Source organism: Chiloscyllium plagiosum, unplaced genomic scaffold (assembly GCF_037043375.1).
Source record: "Chiloscyllium plagiosum isolate Xiang-an unplaced genomic scaffold, Cpla_swu_hap1 HiC_scaffold_32, whole genome shotgun sequence".
In the NCBI taxonomy this organism is placed as follows: Eukaryota; Metazoa; Chordata; class Chondrichthyes; order Orectolobiformes; family Hemiscylliidae; genus Chiloscyllium; species Chiloscyllium plagiosum.
The window spans coordinates 38,627,266-38,647,421 of record NW_028270170.1 but is presented as its reverse complement, the minus strand read 5'-3'; the positions used below and the strand labels follow the sequence as shown (position 1 = coordinate 38,647,421).

Here is a 20,156-nt window from a genome sequence, read left to right as displayed (position 1 = left end):
GGTTGCAGGATCCCAAGGTGTAATATGAGGTATTCCTCCTCCAGGCGTCGGGTGGTAACGGTTTGGCAATGGAGAAGGCCCAAGAGGTCCTTGATAGAGTGGGAGGGAGAGTTGGTGTTCAGCCATGGGGAGGTGGGGTTGGTGGGTGTGGGTGTCCCAGAGACGTTCTCTGAAACAATCCGCAAGAAGGCCTCCTGTCTCCCCGATGTAAAGGAGACCACACCGGGTGCAACAGATTCAGTAGATGTCATTGGTAGAGGTACAGGTAAATTTCTGATGGATCTGGAAGGATCCCTTGGGGCTTTGGACAGAGTTGAGGGAAGTGATGTGGGTGCAGGTTTTGCACTTCCTGCGCTGGCAGGGAAAGGTGCCAGGAGTTGGGTGTGGGCTGGTGGGGGGCGAGGACCTGACAAGGGAGTCACATAGGAAATGGTCTCTCCAGAATGCTGATAGAGATAGGGAAGGAATTTTATCATTGGTGGTGGGGTCTGTTTGGAGGTGGTGGAAGTGGCAATGGATGATGCGATGTGTGAGGCGGTTGGTGGGGTGGAAGGCGAGGACCGGGCGGTTCTGTCCTTGTTGCGTTGGGAGGGGTGGGATTCAAGGGCCGTGGTGCATGAAGTGGAGGTGATGTTCTGGAGGGGATGTTCTGGAGGGCATCGTCAACTAGGTGGGAAGGGAAGTTGCTATCATGGAAGAAGGAGGCCATCTGGGACTTTGAGGTGGAATTGGTCATCCTGGGAACAGATGCAGCAGAGGAGGAGTTGGGAATTAGGGATGGCATTTTTACAGGTGGTGGGGTGGGAGGAGGTGTAGTCTAAGTAACTGTGGGAATTGGTGGGCTTGTAGTAGATGTCTGTGGTTAGTCGGTCACCGGAGCCATTCAATTTGGGGAGAAAATAGGAATGCAGTGCTGGTTGGGGTTAGTATAATTACAGGGATAGATACTGTTCTCGCCAACTCAGAGAGAGAGAGCTCGGAAGGCTGCGTTACCTGTCCCAACCTTGGCAAGGTTGGAATCTTCTCCATGAGGCAGGGGAGAAACTTGGAATGGAGGGGAGAGATTCAACTGTCTTTGGACACATTGACATCAACAGCATTTATAGGATTAGCAAAGAGACTCTGCTGTCAGATTTTGACCAGTTAGAAGCTCAACAAGCAGAATCTCCAAGTAAGTAATCTTTGGATTACTATCTGAGCCATGGGCAAACTGGCAAAGGGTAAACAAAATCAGGGGTTACACCAGTGGCTGAAAAGATTGGTGTGGGTGGAATGGGTTTCAATTCATGGGGTACTAGCACCAACACTGGAGTATAAATCAAAGGAAATTTTTGTTTTTTCAATTCTTTGAGGAGGTAACAAGTAGGATGGATAAAAGGGATGTAATATATTCAGATTTCCAAAAGGTATTTGATAAGGGATTGCATACAAGGCTACTTAAGTGTCTATGTTGCTGGGGCAGTATAGTTTCATGGACAGAGAATTGTCTAACTCATCAGAGATAGAGGAGTCAGGATAGAAAGGGTAGTTAGAACATAGAACACTACAGGCTCTTTGGCCCTCAATGTTGCACTGACCTGTGAAATCAATCTGAAATCCATCCAACCTAAACTTTTCAATTTTCATCGATATATTTATCCACTGAAACAGTTCTAGCATAACTACCTGTAACTAGTGTTGTGACACCAGGATCAGTGCTGGGGCCACAATTATTTAATATATTTTACTAGTTCAGATTACAGAAATACAAATAGATTACACAAAAATAGTTGGGAAGGCCACTAGTGAGGATGATACAAGATTCTATATAGTTAGGTTACAAAAGTGGCAAAATCTTGACTAATATATGATGTGGAAAAATGTGAGGTCATGCACTTTTGCAGTTTAAATGGAAAGAGGCTGAAGGAATTGGGGGTGTCCTCGTGCATGAATCATTAAAAAAACTGACATCGAAGTACAGCAGGCAATAAGGAAGGCAAATGGACTGTTAGCCTTTAATTCAAAGGGAATAGAGTATAAAATTGGGAGATCTTGCTAAAACCATACATGATACTTGTCAGACCACAACTGGAATCTAGCTATGGGTAAGTATGCTGGTATGTCAAGGATCACTAGGTAACTCTGGGAATGGAAGGACTGTCTTATGAAGAGAAATTGAGCAGGTTGGGCTTGAATTTGTTGGAGTTTAAAAGAAAAACAGGCGACCTATTGAAACATAAGATTTTTAAGGAGTTTAATAGGATAGAAGTGGAGAGACAGTTTCTACTCTTGGGAGGATCTAGGACCGGAAGGTATAATTTTACAGTAATGAGTCTATTCTGAAGACTGAGATAGACAGGTTTTTAAATCAGTAAGGAGATCAAGGGTATGGGGATAAGGCAGGAAAGTGGAGTTGAGGATTTTCAAATTGTCATGATGTCATTGAATGGTAGAACAAACTCGATGGGCTAAGTGACCTATTTCTGTTCCTCTGCCATATGGTCTCATTTATATTCTGGTGTATCTAACTTTATCTCTTGATACACCGAAATCGTTACGTATAGTTTGAGATATTTAGCTAGAAACATTAGGACAGCATGAAGCAAGTGAACTCTTAGCTTTTATTGTCCATCCTCAGTTATCTTTTGAATCACTGCAGTCCATGTGCTGTAGGTAGACCCACAATGCTATAAGGGAGGAAGCTTCAGGATATCAACTCAGTGACACTGAAGGAACAGTTGTATATTTCCTCGACAGAATGATTGGAAGATGCTGTCTCAGAATCCCTAGTATGGAAATAGGCCATTCAGTGCATAGAGTCTGCACTGACCCTCTAAAGAGCATCCCATCCAGACCCAATCCTATGCCTACAACCCTACATTTACAATGGCTGGTCCACCAAGCCTGCACATCCCTGGACACTATGGACAATTTAGCATGGCCAATCCACCTACCTTGCACATCTTTGGACAGTGGGAGGAAACTGACATAAACATGGACAGAATGTACAAACTCAACACAATCATCCAAGGCTGGAATCGAACCAGTGTCTCTGGTGCTGTGAAGCAACAAAGGTCGCCACTGTACTGATGTCTGGGGAGACAGTGAATTTTTTCAGTGTATCTTGTAGATAGTACACTCTTTTGAGAAGATTTGTGCTGGATGTAGGTTTGCTCGCTGAGCTGGAAGGTTTGTTTTCAGATGTTGCGTCACCACCATACTGGGTAACATCTTCAGTGAGCCTCCAGATGAAGCACTGCTGATGATTCCTGCTTTCTATTCATATGTTTGGGTACCAACCCATAGAAACCCAAATAGAAAGCAGGAATCACCAGCAGTGTTTCGTCCGGAGGCTCACTGAAGATGCTACCTAGTATGATGATGAAACGCCTGAAAATGAAACTTCCAGCTCAGTGAGTAAACCAACATCCAATAGTACACTCTGCTGCTAGTGAGCATCAGTGGTGGAGGGAGTAAATGCTTGTGGACATGGTGACAATTAAGTGGGCTGCTTGTCCTGGATGGTGTCAAATGTCTTGATTGTTGTGGAGCTGGCCTCTGACCTGGGGAATTACAGATGGGAATTAAATACTGGCCTGGCCAGTAATGTCCACATCCTGTGAATGAATAAAATTAAAAAAAAATCCCAAAGGTTGGAGTTGGAGATTCAGAGATGTTGATGCCCATTGAATGTTAAGGGGCAATGGTTAGCATCTCTCTCATAGGAGATGGTCACTACCTGTACTTGTGTGGTGTGAACATTACTTGTCACTTGTCAGCCCAAACCTGGATACTGTCCACATTTTGTTGCTTTGGATACTGATGGCTACAGTATTTACGGAGTTGTGAATGGTGTTGACTCTGCAATCATCAGCAAACATTCCCACTTTTCAATTTGTAATGGAAGAAAGGACTTTACTGGGGCAGCTGGAGATGATTGGCCCTTGCATTTAGAGTGAATGTATAAAATTTAATGTATGGTGCAGATGCATTTGACTAATACAATGTGTAGAAAAAAAAATCAAAAGACAACAACGAATACTTAGGAATGGCTTTTAATTGATGAAAGCACTAATTTTTCTTTTAGTTTGGAAAATATCAAGTAATTATGAAAATAAATCCATTGCATATCCTGTCAAGTAAATACTGGACAGAACAGATCAGTAATACAGCTAATCTGTAAATTATTTTTAAAAATTGCACGATACTCTTTGATTAAAGCAAATGAACAGAAAGAAAGAACACTTGTATACAAAAAAGTTATGCTCCTGATATTAATATTTTATTGCATGGTTAATTTGAATTCTGTATATTAAATTTCCAAAAGTAAAGTTGATTTATACATTGTACATAATTCATTCCTGATTAAATACATCATTTTATTACAGTTGGCAATATCTAATGCAGAATCAAAACCTACAGATCCCAGCTGTATGTGTTCTAATGATCTGAATTCTGGGGTATTTAGGCATTAATGAATAGTGTTGTGTTACTGGTGTTTAATTTTATTTCTGATGTTCGTTCATCTCCCTTTTGCTTCCCTCTCCCTGAATAAAGAAACTCAGGGCCACACTGTACAGCCAACTGTTTGTATACTACCAAAGCTGATATGTGTGCACTTGATTGTATCAGGGAGTGACAAAGCTGTGGTAATTCTGTCCATACATTGTGCAGTCTCTACCTCACCATAACAGGTGTAGTTTCGACTTCTCTATCACTGCCTCAATTTCTGCATTGGCCATGCTAATCACACTCATGGTCTCTGGGTGAAGTGAACAAATTCTGTGCAGGCTTAGTAACCTGATTTCAGGTTGCAGAGATGAAACTAACGTCAAAACAATAACCTTTAATTTACTGATCATATTTGTCAAAGAGAAACTTTATCAAATTCAGGCAGTTAATAGAAAAGACTTCAGTCGAAATACACAATATCCAATCAGCCATGAGCATTTAAAGCTAAATTAAAATCCTCCCCAGGATGGAAAAAGCATGACCATTTAACACAACCCTGCAGATTATTGAAGATGCATGAAGTGTTTTCGTGCGAGCTAAATAAATAATGATCAAGGTTTATTGTATGACTTAAGCTGTAGTATGTGTATATTTTGGTTATTAGTTCATTCATTGGAATACAGCTGAGTATTAATTAGTAGCATCGCTTATTGATAAATTCGCATATGGCCAGCAAGTAAAATCCACTATCTCCTCTGAATCGAATGGCCTGACTATTCTTTTCAAAATGGTAAATTAAAAAAAAGGCTATTGATGAAAGTCAGTCTTCTGTGATTTTCTTCATAAGCCAAGTTAAATAGCTCTCTAATGATACAGAACATCATATATCAAACGTAGCCTATTTATATCCTGTGTTGGCTATATGGTACCTGTACCTCTACACCAACATTTGGGATTTCGGCCTACAGATCTAATCCTTGCAAAAGATTTTCTTACAATAAAAGCCTTTCAGCACATTTAAGTGAATTGTTTTTGCTAAAAGAAATGGCATTTTCTTTATGAGTATATATAACCACATCAACTGAAGAACAGAAAAGCTTTTATATATTTTAAAAATTATAATTTAGGACATATTATGCCACACTGGCCCCAGTCACAGACCGGATTAGATAGATTTGCAGATTGGACAAGAGTCAAGCAGTAATGAGTGAGTAGTTATAACTTCAGTTTTCTCAACTTCACAATACTTTGCATAATATAAAGAAAAATAGTAATGACAGGAAAATGATCTCATCAAGAAACTTAGATAAAGTTCGCCTATAAAAGGGAAGTGGTTTAAAATGCAAAGAAGAATATTTCGATAGAAATTGTATTTATCATTTTTTAAGACAGACCTGCACACACTGTATCTGTTTATCACATGTTGCCATGGTTCTGACATCATTGTTAAAGAACAGTGTTATTTGGACTAAGTTAAAAATCACACAACACCAGGTTATAGTCCAACAGGTTTAATTGGAAGCACACTAGCTTTCAGAGTGACGCTCCTGATGAAGGAGTGTCGCTCCGAAAGCTAGTGTGCTTCCAATTAAACCTGTTGGACTATAATCTGGTGTTATGTGATTTTTAACTTTGTACACCCCAGTCCAACACCGGCATCTCCAAATCATTATTTGGACTACAACACCATAGGAAGAACGAATGAACTTGCATCACACTTGCAGCCATTTCACATCCTGGTCAGTCCTAAAGTGTGCTGACTTTTACACAATCTCAGAGCCACATGCACACAGCAAGGTTTTACAGCAATGACCAGCTGAGGAAATGCTATTTGTCAGAACACTAGGAGAATCTCCACGTTTTGCTTCAGACATTTTATGTTGAACTAAGAGGACAGAAAGGCCTTAATTTAATATATCATGTAACATTTCTGATAGTGCAGCATTCCTACAGTGGTCTATACTCATGCCCTGGAGTGTAATTTGAATCTATGATCTTCTGACTCAAGTGGAAAACTGTCATAAAACAATGCTTGCACTACAGGAACATCCGTGAAATTTTTAGATCTAACCCTTCAAATAGAAATGCAATCAACCCCTGAGGCAAATACGGGTAGGTTCATTCCTCAGCCGTGATCCTTAACACTCCACAAGAGGAGTTCTGGTTAACTTAATTTGTCACTTTCAGCTTGCACTGTGGTTTATTTTCACCTGTCACTTCAAGAATTTTCCAGATTAGAGAGAAAGATCCCATACAACCATTGATCTTCTGATCCCCTCTTGTAAATTCAGAGGAAAACTCTTAGAGAACCATTATACTTTTCTGGAGGTTTCTACCAATTGCTCAGTCGGAGATTGAGGAGATTTGCTTGGTGCTCACCTGTCATCTATGTAGGCAATATCCCACAATCAGCAAACAGTGCAAAAGGAAAATAATCATTGTTATTTCATTGTGAACTTCCAACACCTGGATAGAATTTGGTAGAAAACTAGTCACTTCAACAAATCAGGAATCAATAAACCATAGTGCAGTTTGAGAACTTAACTTCTTAAATTTTGAATATCCCTTTATATTATGCATGCAAACAAACACCTGCCTGATTCATATCCAGATCTATCTTGACTTATCCTTGGTCAATAGCAATGGAAATACAGTACTGAAAAATGGAGATGCTTTGCATAAGGCAAGTACAATGCTTGTACTGAAATAGCATTGCATAAGCATCTGCCACTTAGTGTCATTGAGAGAATGCAGCTTTCTGTGCCCTGTTTGCCTTCTCATCAAGCAGGGAGATACTGTATTAATTGATTAACTGAGACTCACAGTTGGGGAGGGGCATTGGGCACACGTACAAAAGACAGGGGACACACTGGGTAGATATTTAACCTCAGATGGCTAGTTCCTGGCTCCACCTAGCAGCCAGCTACAGGTGGCACTGACCACAGCTTGGGGACTGGCCTACATTTACACACATTTAGCTGCTTGAGGTACTGAACTGTAGATGCAGAGGTGGGGGAATTAACGTTCAGGGGAAAAAAAAACTGTTGCACCCTCCTAAAGACTCTCAAAAACCCATGTGTTTTGCTGTACAATCAAATGTCAAGCTGCGATCAAATGTTACCACAAAGTGTGGGTGAGATCTCCAGCACAACTTCTGTACTGTTTGAGCCAAGTTTGGAAGTATATGTGCATTTAGAGGCAGTGGGAGGTGTGAAAAAAAATCAAAATTGGTTTAAAATTTGATCCACGACTGACATTATATAACCTCATACAAACTACATTCAATAGTAGAAAATACTTGGCAAATGAGACTTTTTGTTCCTTTGGAGATACTAGACAAAAGAAGGTGACTTTGCTTTTTTTTATATAGAAACTGCATCATCATCTGATTTTTTTATGGTGACCGTATCTAGCCAATCACACAGAATGAGAATTTGAGAATGAACTGTTTGAATCCACTTTCAGATAATTGTCTTAATCTAACAAAATATCCCAAACACAATAAAGTTAGCAGAACTTTGACTCTAGTAGAGTAATAAACAGGCACTTGAAGACAAATTTAGTACCACAACTTCGGGTACTCTCAGTATGAGATACATACTTGAAATCTGTAAACTCATTTATCATTTTCATATTGGAGAATCTAACTCCATATCTCTCTATTATTAAAATAAGGTTCACTTTAATAAAAGCAATAAATAGAGTGCAAAAGTTCTTAACCCTGATAAACTACAGTCTAAAGCCTGCTGGGCATGATTGTCATTATGAAAGAAATGCAAAAACCAGGGGAAGAGAGTGGGAAAAAAAAGAGATGAAGCCAATTTCAATGGGTGAAAGTCAAAGAATGTCACAAAGAAAATTAAACACAGCATGGAGCTTAATGCAGGTCAGACAAAAGAGATGAGACTACTGGAAGGCATTATTTTTGCACTTTGAGAGTTTACATGAACCAGCCCTGTTCCTTTAATTGCCCCCAGCATTAATGGTGTTAGCCTGTGAATTATTGGAGTTTAAATGACGTTCTGGCTTTGGATGAGATGAAACTCTGAAAGACTGAGGCTATGCTAGTTCCCAGGCCACGAAAGGACATATCCTGAGCGTGTCTTGGTGAAGACAGGCTGCGACTGGTTGATCTTGGTTTCCACGGTGATGATACACTTCTTCCCATGCATGGAGCATTGGATGGGGTCACACACCTTCACTTGGAAGTGCCTCTTCTCACTGGAAAGAGGAAAAAAAATTAAAGCTATTGAAACAAAGTGCCTATCTTTTAAGTAAACACCCATGAGTTTTCATAAGAATGAGCAGTCACTAGTGCAAACCGAGAGAAAAGGAAAACTGGTGACCCTCATTGTTCTTTGATTATTTTGCGAAAGCTCAAGTATGTACAGGCCTTTTGAAAGCCACTTGCAGCTTTTAGCCCTGACTGAGGCTCTCCCAATGTCAACCCCACAGGGATAGGTATCCAGCCCCAAATCTTGCTGAGTACCTTGGCAAGGTTTCAGGATTTGCGGTTTCTTGTTCCACACAATAAAACTTGCTGTATAGTATTAACGTCAATAGTTTGGGCTTTGATTTTTATGGATAACAGCAGAAAGAAATTCCCAACATTTCTAAAGCACACAACCACATGGCCCAGATGGTGATACTTCAATTCCTTGTCCTTTGAGAGTTTTCTTTTTATTACACTGACATCAGTACAAACATTTAAAGTTAAAATCAGCAGCACAAATAGATGGAAGCTTTGAATCATTGCTGCCTGCAATACACTGCCAGATAGTCCCTCAGGGATTAATTAATTAGACAAATCTAGAGTTGGATAGTTTGAAATCCTGCTGTAAAATAGTGTCTGACAATGGCACCTTGGTTACCTCAGGACAAAACCGAGACCGATTTCCAACATAGATGTGAAGCAATATTGAGACAGTGTTGTCAGAGCATTTCTAACACTTGTAGCCATTTTCACAATTATTTAGCTTTAACATCATTTAATATTTAAATAGGAGGCAGTCAGCATATGCAAACAAAATATGAACTGAAGTTGTATGTCTGTGCGTTTACTATAAGCAGGCATTGCAGTTTCACAGACTGAGATCTGGCGTTAAAACAGAAACACATCACCAATATAGAATGACAACTGATAACACCAAATATTCATTGGAATCATTTTTATGACCTTGTCTGGAATAATTACTGCTGTAAGTACTGGACTGACCTGTTATATAATGCTCAAGGTTTAAGCATATTGTACTTGGCTTACTTTGTGGATCTGAGTGCTAAATTTGAAGCTCACTCAGTCTAACTAATTGTTGTCTCCCTCAAATACCAATACTGTCCATTACCAAGATGGTGCAGCGCTCCCAAATCAACAGGATTGCAAGTTCAGTAAGACTCCTCTTTCTCCTTGTTTCAACAGCTAAATTATATCAACCCTTAAACATGCACTCTTCATTTCTCATGCATCAATTGTCTTTTTTGTGTTTCTACCATTTTGCTGTTTGGATTAGTCTTGTTTTTTCCTTTCACTTCATGTTGAGCCAGGAGCAGCCAGGAAAGTATGTTTTCCTGTTAAATACTTACCCCGTGAATCAGCAGTCTCCATTGCAGCAGCAGGAGTGGTCAGAGCGTGAGTAAGGGGGCAGGCGGAAACGTACATTGCCTGTTAAATAATTACCTTGTGAATAGACAAAGCGAAGGCTCAGCAGGAGTGGACACGGGACATGTGAACTGATATATTTGGGCTGTGGCTAAACCCGAGACACTACACATGTATCGTCTCCCACCAGTTTTCCTCTAACCAAACAAAAGACCTTGCAGCGGGTTGGTAAGGTAAGTTTTTGTTTATTTATTCATTCAATCTCTCTTGGCAATTTAGAACAGAAGGAATGGAAGCTAGGGCAGTTGCATGTTTCTCTTGCAGGATGTGCGAGGTAAGATCACCACTAGTGACTTGCTCACATCACCTATGAGAAGTGCACCCAATTCCAGCTCCTCACAGACCGCGTTAGGGAGCTAGAGCTGGAGATGGATGAACTTCGGATCATTTGGGAAGCTGAAAGACTGATAGAGAAGAGTTATAGAGAGGCAGTCATACCTAAGTTACAGGATAAAGGTAGCTAGGTGACTGTCAGGAGAGGGAAAGAGAATAGGCAAACAGTGCAGGGAACCCTCATGGCCAGCCCCCTCAACAATAAGTAAACCGTTTGGATACTGTTAGGGTGGGGGTGGGGGCGAGATCTACCAAGATCTCTGGCACGGTGGCTCAGAAGGGAACATGGGGAGAATAGGAGAGTGATAGCGATAGGAGATTCAATGATTAGAGGAACAGACAGGAGATTCTGTGCTTGCAAATAAGACTGTTGCCTCCCGGGTGCCAGGGTTAGGGATGTCTCAGATTGAATCTACAGGATTCTTAAGGGAGAGGGAGAGCAGCCAGGAGTTGTGGTACACATTGGTGCCAATGACATTGCTAGGAAAAGGGATGAGGACCTGAATAGTGATTAAAGGGAGTTAGGTTGGAAGCTAAAAAGGTAAGACAAGCAGAGTAACAATCTTAGGATTGCCATTGATGTCACGGGCTAGTGAGGCTAGGAACGGAGAGCGAGTGCAGTTGGACATGTGGCTGCAGGGGTGGGGAGGGACAGTTTCAGATATGTGGATCATTGGGATATCTTCTGGGGAAGATGGTACCTATACAAGAAGGACGGGTTGCGCCTGAACTGGAGGGGTACCAATATCCTGGGCTCATGTTTTGCTAGAGCTCTTCGGGACAGTTTAAACTAGTTTGGCAGGAGAGTGGGAACCTGAGCTATGGATTTGAGGATGGGGTAGCTAGGGAACAGCCAGATACAGTGTGCAGAGAGTCTGTGAGGAGGGACAGACAGTCGATAGGGCAAAGTTGCAGTCAGTGTGATGGGTTGATGAATGTCTATTTTAACGCAAGAAGTGTCAGGAATAAGGGTGGTGTACTTAGAGCATAGAGCATTACTTGGAATTATGATGTTGTGACCATTATGGAAACTTACATATCACAGGGGCAGGAATGGTTGTTGGATGTTCCAGGGTTTAGATGTTTTAAGAGAAATGGGGAAGGGGTTAAAGAGGTGGAGGAGTGGCATTGCTAATCAGGGATAGAATTACAGCTACAGAAAGGGAGGTTGTCAAGGAGGGTTTGTTTAAAGAGTCAGTATGGGTGGAAATAAGAAACAGGAAAGGGGCAGTCACTTTATTGGGAGTTTTCTACAGAACCCCCCCCCCCCAATAGCAACAGAGACACAGAGGAGTAGGTTGGGAGGCAGATTTTGGAAAGGTGCAGAAATAACAGTTTGTGTCATGGTTGACTTTAACTTCTCTAATATTGATTAGAACCTCCATAGTTCAAATGGTTTGGATGGAGCAGTTTTGTCAGGTATGTCCAGGAAGGATTCCTGTCTTAATATGTAGATAGGCCAACTAGAGGGTAGGCCATATTGGATTTGGTGCTTGGCAACAAACCAGTTGAGGTGTCAGATCTCTCAGTGAAATAGCATTTTGATAATAGTGATCACAATTCCCTAACCTTTACTATAGTCATGGAGAGGGATAGGAGCAGATGGTTTGGCCAAATATATAATTGAAAATGTGTTGCTGGAAAAGCGCAGCAGGTCAGGCAGCATCCAGGGAACAGGAGAATCGATGTTTCGGGCATAAGCTGCTGTGCTTTTCCAGCAACACATTTTCAGCTCTGATCTCCAGCATCTGCAGACCTCACTTTCTCCTCAAGTATATAATTGGGGGAGGGAGGATTACAATGCTATTAGGCAGGAAATGTGGAGCATACATTGGGAACATATGTTCTCAGGAAAATGCATGACAAAAATGTGGAGGTTGTTTAGGGAGCACTTGCTGAGAGTGCTGGATAGATTTCCCATTGAGGCAAGGAAGCGATGATAGGGTGAAGGAACCTTGGCTGACAAGGGATGTAGAACATCTAGTCAAGAGGAAAAAGGAAGCTTACTTAAGTTTGAGGAAGCAAGGACCCTTTCCACCTATCCACTCCACCCTCCTCTCTGACCTATCACCTCCATCCCCACCCTCATTCACCTATTGTACCCTATGCTACTTTCACCCCACCCCCACCCCTCTCTCATTTATCTCTCCACTCTGCAGGCACCCTGCCTCTATTCCTGATGAAGGGTTTTTGCTCGAAACGTCGATTTTCCTGCTTGGATGCTACCTGACCTGCTGTGCTTTTCCAGCACCACTCTAATCTGGACAGAAGCAAGGATCAGACAGGACTCTACAGGGTTACAAGGTAGCCAGGAAGAAACTGAAAAATGGACTTAGAGCTGGAAAAGCTTTAGCGGGTAGGATTAAGGAAAAACCCTAAGACATTCTACATTCATGTAAGGAACAAGACGATGGCCAGAATGAGGGTAGGGCCGATTAGGGATAGTGTAGGGAACTTGTGCCTGGAGTTAGAGGTGGTAGGAGAGTTCCTTAGTGAATACTTTGCTTCAGTATTCACTAGTGAGAGGGACCTTGTCATTTATGAGGACAGCATAAAACAGGCTGATATGCTCCAACAGGTTGATGTTCAGGAGGAGGATGTGCTGAAAATTTTGAAAAACATAAGGATAGATAAATCCCTTGGACCAGACAGGATATACCCAAGGTTATTACAGGAAGCAAGGGAAGAGGTTGCTGCACTTTTGGTGATGATATTTGCATCTTCACTGTCCACTGGAATAGCGCCAGATGATTGTAGGGTGGCAAATGTTATTCCCTTGTTCAAGAAAGGGAATAGGGATAATCCTGGGAATTATAGACTAGTGAGTCTTATGTCTGTGGTGGGCAAATTCTTGGAGAGGATTCCGAGAGACAGGATTTATGATTACTTGGATAACCATAGTTTGTTTAGAGAAAGTCAGCATGGCTTTAAGAGGGGCAAGTCATCCTTCACAAGCCTTGCTGAATTCTTTGAGGATGTGACAAAATACTTTGATGAATGTAGGGCAGTGAATGTGGTGTACATGGATTTTAGCAAGGTGTTTGATAAGGTTTCCCATGGTAGGCTCATTCAGAAAGTAAGGAGGCATGGGATACAGGTAAATCTGGCGGTCTGAATACAGAATTGGCTGTCCCATAGTAGATGGAAAGTATTCAGCCTGGAGCTCAGTGACCAGAGGTGTTCCGCAGGAATCTGTTCCGGGACTTCTGCTCTTTGTGATTTTTATAAATGGCTTGGGTGAGGAAGTGGAAGGGTAGATTAACAACTTTGCCGATGACACCATGGTTGGAGTGGTGGATAGTGTGGAGGGCTGTTGTTAATTGCAATGGACATTGAGTTTTTTTGAAGAAGTAACAAAGAATATTAATGAGGGCAGAGCGGTAGATGTGACCTATATAGACTTCAGTAAGGCGTTTGACAAGGTTCCCCATGGGAGACTGATTGGCAAGGTTAGATCTCATGGAATACAGGAAGAACTAGCCACTTGGATACAGAACTGGCTCAAAGGTAGGTGGTGATGGGTTGTTTTTCAGACTGGAGGCCTGTGACCAGTGGAGTGCCACAAGGATCGGTGCTGGGCCCACTACTTTTTGTCATTTACATAAATGATTTGGATGCGCGCATAAGAGGTCCAGTTAGTAAGTTTGCAGATGACATAAAAATTGGAGGTGTAGTGGACAGTGAAGAGGGTTACATCAGATTACAACAGGATCTGGACCAGATGGGCCAATGGCTGAGAAGTGACAGATGGAGTTTAATTCAGATAAATACAAAGTGCTGCATTTTGGGAAAGCAAATCTTAGCAGGACTTAACTTAATGGTAAGGTCCTAGGGAGTGTTGCTGAACAAAGAGACCTTGGAGTGCAGGTTCATAGCTCCTTGAAAGTAGAGTCGCAGGTAGATAGGATAGTGAAGGCGGCGTTTGGTATGCTTTCCTTTATTGGTCAGAGTATTGAGTACAGGAGTTCGGAGCTCATGTTGCGGCTGTACAGGACATTGTTGGAATATTGCGTGCAATTCTGGCCTCCTTCCTATCAGAAAGATGTTGTGAAACTTGAAAGGGTTCAGAAAAGATTTACAAGGATGCTGCCAGGGTTGGAGGATCTGAGCTACAGGGAGAGGCTGAACAGGCTGGGGCTGTTTTCCCTGGAGCGTTGGAGGCTGAGGGGTGACCGTATAGAGGTTTACAAAATTATGAGGGGCAAAGTCTTTTCCCTGGGATCGGGGAGTCCACAACTAGAGGGCATAGGTTTAGGGTGAGAGGGGAAAAATATAAAAGAGACCTAAGGGGTAACTTTTTCATGCAGAGGGCGGTACGTGTATGGAATGACCTGCCAGAGGATGTGGTGGAGGCTGGTACAATTGCAATATTTAAGAGACATTTAGATGGGTATATGAATAGGAAGGGTTTGGAGGGATATGGGCCGGCTGTTGGCAGGTGGGACTAGATTGGGTTGGGATATCTGGTCGGCATGGACGGATTGGACTGAAGAGTCTGTTTCCGTGCTGTACATCTCTATGACTCTATCGACTGGATGTAGAACTGAAGAAGGGCTTATGCCCGAAACCTCGATTCTCCTGCTCCTTGGATGCTGCCTGAACTGATGCGCTTTTCCAGCAACACATTTTTTAGCTCTGATCTCCAGCATCTACAGTCCTCACTTTCTCCTGGATGTAGAACTGGGCTGATAAATGGCAGGTGGAGTTCAACCTGGAAAAGTGTGAAGTGATTCATTTTGGAAGGTCAAATTTGATTGCAGAATACAGGATTAAGGGCAGGACTCTGGGCAGTGTAGAGGAACAAAGGGATCTTGGGGTCCATGTCCAGATCCCTCAAGTTGCCACCTAAGTTGACAGGGTTTGTTAAGGTGGTGTATCGTGTGTTGGCTTTCATTAGCAGGAGGACTGAGTTTAAGAGCCACGAGGTTGTGCTGCAGCTCTACAGAGCCCTGGTTAGACCACACTTGGAATATTGTGTTCAGTTCTAGTCACCTCATTATGAGAAGGATGTGGAAGCTTTAGAGAGGGTGAAGGGGAGATTTACCAGAATGCTGCCTGGACTTGAGGGCATGTCTTATGAAGAAAGGTTGAGGGAGGTAAGGCTTTTCTCATTGGAGCGAAGAAGGATGAGAGGCAATTTGATAGAGGTGTACAAGATGATGAGAGGCAGAGATGGAGACTTTTTCCCAGGACAGCAGCACGGTGGTTAGCACTGCTGCCTCACAGTGCCAGAGACTCGGGTTCAATTCCCACCTCAGGCGACTCTGTGTGGAGTTTGCACATTTTCCCCGTGTCTGCGTGGGTTTCCTCCGCATGCTCTGGTTTCCTGCCACAATCCAAAAATGTGCAGGTTAGGTGAATTGGCCAATAGTGTTAGGTGAAGGGGTTAAATGTAGGGGAATGGGTCTGGGTGGGTTGCGCTTCGGCGGGTCGGTGTGGACTTGTTGGGCCGAAGGGCCTGTTTCCACACTGTAAGTAATCTAATCTAATCTAACCTAAAAATAGCTATCACAAGGGAGCATATAATTTTAAGGTGATTGGAGGAAGGTTTCGGGGAGCTGCCAGAGGTTGGTTCTTTACACAGAGAGTGATGGGTGTGTGGAGTGCACTGCCAGCAGTGACTCCTGATGCAGGGCTTTTGCTCGAAACATTGATTCTCCTGTTCCTCAGCTGCTGCCTGACCTGCTGTGCTTTTCAAGCCACCCATTCTTGCCACACAGTGGTGGTCGTAAAGTCAGCTACATTAGGGACATTTAAGCAACTCTTGGATAGGCACATCAATTACAGTAAAATGAAGTAGGTTAGTTTGATCTTAGAGTAGGATTAAGGGTTGGCACAACATCAAGTGCTGAAGGGCCTGTACTGTGCTGTATTGTTCTATGTTGCATTTAGATTGTTGCCATGTAGCCATTCAAATTTCATCTGGACAAAATCTTTATTTCTGTAATGTTAGAGGTCTACTGCTGAAAATTCCAATGTGCCTCTGTCTGACTGCTGCCAGGATAAAATCAAATAATACCTGGTCTTTCCAGTAACAGTAAAAATATCTCTATTGCATCACAGCTGAAAAAGAACAGTCAAAATTATAATATGTATTTTAAATGTTAACTCTTTCAAAAAATTACACATACAGACAAAGAAAAAATTGACAAAGCCACAATATTATGAGTGGAGGGAGAAAAGCCATCAGAACAGTTCTTTCTCACCAATACAAAATATAAAACTAGGGGAATTGGTTTCACAATTTGTCTGATTCTTTGATGATGCCTTGATGTTACCTGCAGAGCAATGATCAGACTATAGTTCACTGGTTACTTTTTTGGACCTTTCTGTTGTCTTAGGGTTTCAGAATTACTTCTTTCAGTACCTCTGAATGTAGTTTTTCTGCTTTATTGAAAGCAGAATAACTTTCTGTTTTGTAGAGCAACTTTCTGTTTTGTAGAGAAATAGAGTTGATGCAGCTAACTTCTGGATGTCTCCTTGCTTTTCTCTGCTTTGTGCACATCACAGCTCTGTGCTGAACTTCAACCTGACGAGAGTTGTTGCTATGCTAAGGTCTCCCGAACCAAATACAAATGATGTCAATGCCCCAGAAAGTAATGTCTTATATGCATCTAGTTTTATTCATTTGTTGGATGTGAACCTGTCCCTTGAATCCTTGAGAAGGTCATGGTGAGCTGCCTCTTGAACCACTGCAGTCCATGTGCTGTGGGTTGACCTACAATGTTGTTCGGGAAGGAATTCCAGGATTTTTGACTCCGTAATGCTTGTGTCCACTGAATGTCTGGTGATATTTCCAAGTCAAGATGGTGCATGGATGAGAGGGGGACTAGCAGGTGGTGTTACCATGTATCTGCTGCCCTTGTCCTTCCAGTGGAAATGGTCATGGGTTTGGAAGATACTGTCTTAAGATCTTTTGTGAATTTCTTGCAGTGCATCTCCTGCTTCTGGGCATTTGTGGGGGAGGAAGTGGATGTTTGTGGATGTAGTGCCAACCAAGCAAGCTGCTTTGACCTCGATAGCATCAAACATCTTCAGTATTGTTGGAGCTGCATCCCATTCAGGCAAGTGGGCAGTATTCTATCACACTCCTGACTTGTGCTTTGTAGATGATGGACAGGTTTTGGGGGGCTCAGGGGGTGAGTTACTCACCACAATATTCTTAGCCTCTGATCTGCTCTTGTAGCCACTGTGTTTATGTGGTGAGTCCAGTTGGGTTTCCTGCCAATGGTAACCCCCAGGATGTCGAAAGTGGGGGATTCAGTGATGGTAACACCATTTGGGGGCAGTATGGTGGCTCAGTGGTTAGCACTGCTGTCTCACAGCGCTAGGAACCCAGGTTCAGTTCCAACCCTGCCGGCTGTATAGAGTTTGCAGTACCAAATTGTCTATAGTGTCCAGTGAGGTACAGGCTCAGTGGATTTGCCATTTCATGGAGTAGGACGATAAGTGTAGGTGGGATGCTCTTCAGAAGGTCAGTGTGGACTTGATGGGTCGAATGGCCCGTTTCCACACTGTAGGGATTCTATGAATGTCAAGGCATGGTGATTAGATTGTCTCTTATTGGAAATGGCCATCGCTGGTTTGAATGTTACTTGTCAATTATCAGTCCAAACCTGGATATTGTCTAGATCTTATTGTATTTGAACATGGATGGCTTCAGCATCGGAGTTGTCACAAATGGTTTTGAACATCTTGCAAAAATCCTCAATTCTGACCTTATGATGGAGGGAAGGTCTTTGGTGAAGCAGCTGAAGATGGTTGGGCCGAGGACATGATCCTGAGGAACTCCAGCAGAGGTGCCCTGAAGCTGAAATGGCTGATTTTCGACAATCACAGCCATCTTCCTATGTGCCAGGTATGACCCCAGCACAGAGTTTTCTCCATAATACCCAGTTTTGCTAGGGCTCCTTCATGCCACACTCTATCAAATGTGGCCTTGATGTCAAGGGCTGTCATTCTTGCCTCACCTCTGGAATTCATCTCTTTTGTCCTTGTTTGATCCAAGGTTGTAAGGTGGTCAGGAATTGATTGAGTTTGGTTCTGCCAGGGCCAATGTCACTTAGCAAATTATTACTGAGCAGGTGCTTCTTGACAATATTGTTGATGACACCTTCCATCACTTTACTGACATTGAGACTAATGTGATAGTAATTGGTTGGGTTGGATTTGTCCTACTTTGTTTGTACAGAACATATTTGGGCAATTTTCCATATTGTTGGGTAGATACCATCTGGTAGATATCGGGGTGTCACGGTAGCTCAGTGGTTAGCCACTCAGTGGTCCCTTCATAGTACCAGGGACACAGGTTCCATTCCAGCCTCAGATCTGGATGCAGTTTGCACATTCTCCCCATGTCTGCATGGGTTACCACCCACAGTCGAAAAGTGTGCATGTTAAGTGGTTTGGCCATGCTAAATTGCCTAGAATGTGCAGGGATATGAAGGTTAAGTGGCTTGACCATGGAAAATGCAGGGATATAGGCACAGAGTTGGGGGGGGGGTGGTGCGGGCGCGAGTTAGTGTGGTCTTGTTGGGCTGAATGGCCTGTTTTCACATTGTATGGATTCTATAGATGCTCAGTGTTGTACCTTCACTGGAACAGGAAGGAAATGAAGACTGCAGATGCTGGAGATCAGAGTCGAGGATTGTGGTGCTGGAAAAGCACAGCAGGTCAGGCAGCATCTGAGGAGCAGGAGAGTCAATAGTGGGGATGATGAAGGGCTTATGGATGAAGAAGGCTTTATGCCCAAAATGTCGATTCTCCTGCATCTTGAATGCTGCCTGACTGGCTGTGCTTTTCCAGCACCATACTCTTCGATCCTGTACTGGAACAGATTGGCTAAGGAAAGGCAAGTTCTGATGAATAAGTACTATTGCTGAAATATTGTCAAGGCTGATAGTCTTTGCAATACCCAGTGCCTCCAACCATTTCTGAATATCATGTGGAGTGAATCATATTGTGTAAAGATTGGTATGTCTGATGCTGGGGACCAATGGTGGAGGCCATGACGGATCATCCACTTCACACTTCTGGCTGGAGATTGCAAAAGATAAGGCTGAAGCATTCACAGCAATGATGTGCTGGGCTCTTCTATCATTGAGGATGGGGATATTTTTGGAGCCGCCTCCTCCTGTGAGTTGTTTAAATCATCCACCACCATTCACGACTGGATGTGGCAGGGCTGTAGAGCTTAGATCTGATCTATGATTGTGGGCTTGCTTTGCTCTGAATATTACTTGCTGCTTATGCTATTTGGCATGCAAGTAATCCTGTTTCTACTTCACCAGATCAACATCTAATTTTTAGGTATGCTTGGTGCTGCTCCTGCCATGCACCCCTGCACTCTCCATTGAAACAAGGTTGATCCCCTGGCTTTACGGTAATGTTTGAGTGGGGGCTTTGCCAGGCCCTGAGGTTACAGATTGTGCTAGAGCTCTGTTCTGCTGCTGTTAATTGCCCACAAAACCTCATGGGTGTCCAGTCATAAACTGCTAAATTTGTTTGAAGTAGGTCCTGTTTATCACTGTGATTGTGCCACACAACATGATGGAGGATATTGTCAATGTGAAGGAGTGGCTTCATCTCCACAAGGACTGTGCAGTGGTCACTCTTACCGATATTGCATGTTCAGCAGATTTGTAAGGATAACGACAAGAATGTTTTTCCTTGTGTTGGTTCCCTCAGCACCTGCTGCAGACCCAGTCCAGCAGATGTGGCCTTTAGGACCTGACCA

At 42.8% G+C, this 20,156-nt stretch overlaps 1 protein-coding gene across 1 annotated transcript in view; it reads right to left on the bottom strand.

Moving 5' to 3' along the window:
• Nucleotides 1-4,018: 4,018 nt before the first annotated feature.
• LOC122540010 (unconventional myosin-Id) overlaps nt 4,019-20,156 on the bottom strand; it is a 533,316-nt gene continuing 517,178 nt past the window's right edge. The window contains exon 22 of the mRNA XM_043675298.2: nt 4,019-8,652. Coding sequence (XP_043531233.2) covers nt 8,496-8,652 — 157 coding nt within the window. The 3' untranslated portion in view covers nt 4,019-8,495. The remainder of the gene's footprint in view (nt 8,653-20,156) is intronic.